This window comes from Mus pahari, chromosome 23, assembly GCF_900095145.1.
Source record: "Mus pahari chromosome 23, PAHARI_EIJ_v1.1, whole genome shotgun sequence".
Lineage (NCBI taxonomy): Eukaryota > Metazoa > Chordata > Mammalia > Rodentia > Muridae > Mus > Mus pahari.
The window spans coordinates 31,029,175-31,033,857 of NC_034612.1; the positions used below are offsets into that span (position 1 = coordinate 31,029,175).

General features: G+C 47.6%; 1 protein-coding gene across 1 annotated transcript in view; it reads right to left on the bottom strand.

Annotated features, from left to right (window-relative positions):
- Card11 (caspase recruitment domain family member 11) overlaps positions 1 to 4,683 on the bottom strand; it is a 125,918-nt gene that overhangs the window by 53,663 nt on the left and 67,572 nt on the right. Inside the window, exon 2 of the mRNA XM_021186839.1 lies at positions 802 to 944. Coding sequence (XP_021042498.1) covers positions 802 to 808 — 7 coding nt within the window. The 5' untranslated portion in view covers positions 809 to 944. The remainder of the gene's footprint in view (positions 1 to 801; positions 945 to 4,683) is intronic.

Sequence of the window (4,683 nt, forward strand, 5' to 3'; positions counted from 1 at the left end):
ACACACACACACACACACACACACACACACACACACACACACACACGTGCACATCCCCGAATCAAAACACATATACAGCCAGGCAATGGTGGCGCACCCCTTTAATCCCAGCACTGGGGAGGCAGAGGCAGGTGGACCTCTAAGTTTGAGGCCAGCCTGGTCTACAGAGTGAGTTCCAGGACATCCAGTGATACACAGAGTAACTGTCTCAAAAAACCAACCCAAACCAAACAACAACAGCAACAATCAACAGTAACCAAAAAAACATATAGTACATACACGCATTAAAAAAAAAAGTTTGATTTTTGACCTCTAAAGGCTTCTGTAGATCACTTCCCATCAGCCCCACAGCCTTGTCACAACCTTATGCCAGGCAAACTGCACTTTCCTTTAGGTGTCCCCAGACTCCACCTTCCGTTCTCTTATATGACGTCTTAGAGCACCTCTGTGGGATGGCTAATATTAACTGTCAATTTGACAGAATCCAGAATCACCCAGGAGACGCACCTCTGGGAATACCTGAGAGGGGTTATCTAATGGGGTTAATCAAGGAGGGAAGACCCACCCTAACAGTGAGTGTCACCTTGGGCTGAAGGGAGGGATGGAAGACTGAGCTGAGGACCGGAAGTCATCTCTTCCTGCTTCCTGACTGCAGCTGCCATGATGGATTGTGGTGTTCGCCAACCACGAGTCAAAATAAACCATGCATTACTCAGAATGATCTCGCCAGGCATTTTATCTCAGTAACAGGAAAGCGACTACCCCACATCTTAGCCTTTCAGTCTAGAGATAAAACAGTACCTGGCATACGGTCAGGTCGGTCAGCGCTCTATACACAGGAGCCGTGGAACTGTTATCCGGATGTGACAGTCACACTTTCTGGCTGCCCGCTGTCCTCTTTCGAGCCAGTCTGACGTTGGATCTGAAGTGGGTCTGGGCAGAATCTGAAAAAGGAAAGATTGTCAAGTTGGGGTAGAGGCAGGAGAGAAAGGAAAACATTCAAAGAATCAAAAAGACTGTCTGTTGGGAAACAAACCCCCAGGCGCATCTCTCCGGGGGCACAGTGTTCGGTGCAGTGCACCATGAATGGTAGGATGTTAGCTCTAGGAAGCCATTGACCACACATACTGAGACCTATGGGGAGGGAGAGATGGGCAGGTGTTATGCCTTGGGCCCCTTGCAGCCTGTGTGGTGGATATTCAAGCATCCTTCGGAATGGAGACGTTCTACTCAGTTACAAACTCATTAGGTCCTGAGCAGTGAGCCTTTGTCTGACCCATAAGACTTCCTTTCTCTATGAATTATGTCTTTGGCCTCCAGCGGCTGTGGACTTGGTAAGGAACCTGCCTCGGTGCACACACTCTTTAATTTCCCAAGGGTGGTGTTACACATGGTGACTGACATGGGCACTGCTAATTCCGGACTCAGTCTAGGTGGGAGCCCAGTGGTGGCTGTGGGGCTGTGGGGTTAGGCGCAAGCTCAGCTTTCCTTCTGGGAAAACAGGTCCAGGAGAGGGAAGGGTGGGACTCAAAGTCAGTGAAGGTAGAGAGGGATGGACCTGCTCTAATAGGTTCCTAGAACCCCTGGGGCCTTGGGCCACTGCCCTATGTCCTTTCTTCTTTCAAGTGACAAGGACCATGGGGCATTGCGGTGTAATCAGGAACTTGCTTAGTTGGAGCCTTGAGCATTAATCACTGGTGACATTGGTTCTCCTCGGCTGTTTCAAGCTGTTCCTGCCAGTGTCTGGCAACTTGGGATGAGCTGTCAGAGGTCTTTGGCTTCAGGATGTGGCAGGGCCACGAGTGTCTTGACAGTGTCTTCTTGGTCCCTCTGTGGTCGCCCTGTTGTGCAGCCAGGACAGGAACAGATAGGTGGCTGCCCTGGGCTGTGGCGAGTGATGAGGGAGGAGGTGACCTGAGATCAGATCATGTCTCCTGGGATGAGGAAGCCACAGGCCAGCGAGCAAAGGGATCGGCACTCTTCCACACACATTTTTTTTTTTTTGTATGTGTGTGTTTGTGTGTGCTTGAATGTATGCGCCTGCATGCGTAGAGGCAGAGGCTTAACTGCAAGTACTGTTTCCCAGGAACTGGCTATCTTATTTTTTGACACTGAGTATCCCAGTGGCCCGAGTCTCACTGTTCAAGCAAGGTCGCCCTGTGAAGTTCCAGGGACTGAAGTACACACCACTGTACACAGCTGTTTCCATGGGTGCCGGTGTGCAAACACAGGTTCCCATTCTACACGCACCTTTTCTTTAGAGAACACGAAGTTCTTTTAGGATCAGGAGAAGTTTTTCAATGATCTATTGCTAGCTATAAGAAATGTTTTAGTTGTAAAAGAGGGAAAACAGGTTTGTGGGTTTGCACAATTGCCCTTTCTTGCCTTTTTTTTTTTTAACCTTTCTGCCTCATCAATGTCAGTTGGGTAAACTGAGGCACAGGGGTTGCCCACAGGGAGGCTGGGAGTTTTGGTTTTGGTCTTAGAAGTTTGAGCACAGTTTTTTGAGAACCTGGTCCCAAAGCAGGGAACATTGTAGGACTTGGTTTTGATAAATTGATTTCTTGATTGCTTTCGATACTCACTTCCAGGCATACTCATGATGGAAATTCCCATCCCTAGCACTGATAGACTGCCCTTTACATGTCAGTGTCTGTGACGGGTAATTTCAACTGACAGCGGCCTGGGTTGAGAAAGACACAGAACTTGAGTGAGGTGCGTCTCTGGGCATGTCTGTGAGGGCAGACCAGGGATGCTTAGCTGAGGGGGGGGGAAGACATTGTCTCCTGGTCTGGGGTCATGGACTAAACAAAGGGGGGGGGGGAGAGCAGAACTTGATGTGCATTCTCCTCTCCCCTGTCTTGAGCTGCAGAGATCTGAGCACACAGTCTCCTGTCACCATGTTCAGGAACATTCCACCATCATGCCTTCCTCGCCGCAATGAAGTGTGCCACCTGAACTCTGAGCCAAAGGAAACCGGTCCTTCCTCGAGACACCGAGACACCTCTGGCCAGGGGTTTGGTCCACAGCAATGAGAAAAGCAACTGAACTACTCGGGGTACACTGTCACCTTGACCATCTTAGTGACACAAAAATAAAAGCTTGTCACATCAGTATGAGGAAAGAGTGTGGCTCCAGGTCTCATAGATTTCACTCAGTTAATACTCAGTTAATACTCAGCTGATCCTCTGGTTGCAAAAGGGTCAACTTTTTAAAAGGGTTATGACTAGAAAGTACGTGCACAGAATCCCTTGGAAGGACCATGTTCTTATATAATCTCAGGGAAGACTTAAATCAAGATTCCAGATTTGGGTTGGTCCACAGGGAAGACTGTCAGATCACAGGCAAAACTGCTACACACTGTATTTTGTTGCCTCCCACTTAAGCATAAATAGAATGCCAAGGATGGTTTGCATATAATCTCTACATTAGACAGAGCCCAAGTGGCAAACGTAAAAGAAATCTGTAAAAATGAAACAAAAGTAAGAGAAAAACTTAAAAACAAACAAACAGCTATTTAACCAGGCTTCCTTAGTGCACGTTTGTGATCCCAGACCCAGACAGACTCAGACAGAGGAGGACCATGAACTACAGACCAGCCTGGATTACCTAGTGAGGGTTTTGTCTCAGAAAAAGTTGAAGCAGGAAGACAAGAAAAACAAAGTCAGGGCTGGAGAGATGCCTCAGTTGATTAAGAGCACTGACTGCTCTTCTGGAGGTCCTGAGTTCAATTCCCAGCAACCACGTGGTAGCCCACAAGTGTCTGTAGTGGTATCTGATGCCACTGCAGACACTTGTGGGCTACCACATGGTTGCTGGTATTCAGGCATACATACAGACAGAACACTCATACATAGAATACATAAATAAATAAAACTTAAAAATAAAATAAAAGTGAAGTCCGTACCAAAGGTCCAATGATGAACACAAATCCCAGAGAGAGAACACAGATGGCTCTCCCTTTTAGTATGGAAATTTCCATCCTCCCTTTTGAGGAAGGAAAATGAAAGAAGGGATGAGTTTACCAAGGGACAATGCTAGAGATTTCTCAGAATTTCAGATCCCCAACCTCCAGAATTAAAGGGCCCTTAGAATGCTCAGTGCATCAACCAGTGGGGCTGATTTTCCTTGGTGCCGCCATTTTGAATTTTGAATTAAGTGAAGAACCTAAAATCTCCCAGAAGTAAAAGCTCAGGGTCACGCGGAGGGGAACGAAGTGTGGGGTCAGACGTTAGTGCTGGAAGTGGGACATGGTGGGGCAAGGGCTTCGCCATTTGTAAGAGAAATTATCTTTACATTTTGAGCTTGATATGTCCCCAAACTATTTGTCACATATGCAAACAAGATGGATGTTCTGCTTCCTTGTCTGTTGCAAGGACAAACAACCATGACAAAACAAAGCAACTTTGAAAGGGAAGGCTTACTTGGCTCCCACTTCCAGATCCCAGTCCATTCCTGAGGCGAGCTGGGGCAGGAACTGAAGTAGGCACTTAAAGCAGAAAGCATGGAGCAATGTTGCTTGTTGGTTTGCTCCTGATTACATTTCTTGTACAGCTGAGGATTACCAAGGAATGGCGCCGCCCACTGTGGGCAGAGTCCTCCTGCCATCAATTAAGGCATCAAGGCCCTCACAGACATGCCCACAAAGAAACCTGGTAAAGACCTCTCTCTCTCTCTCTCTCT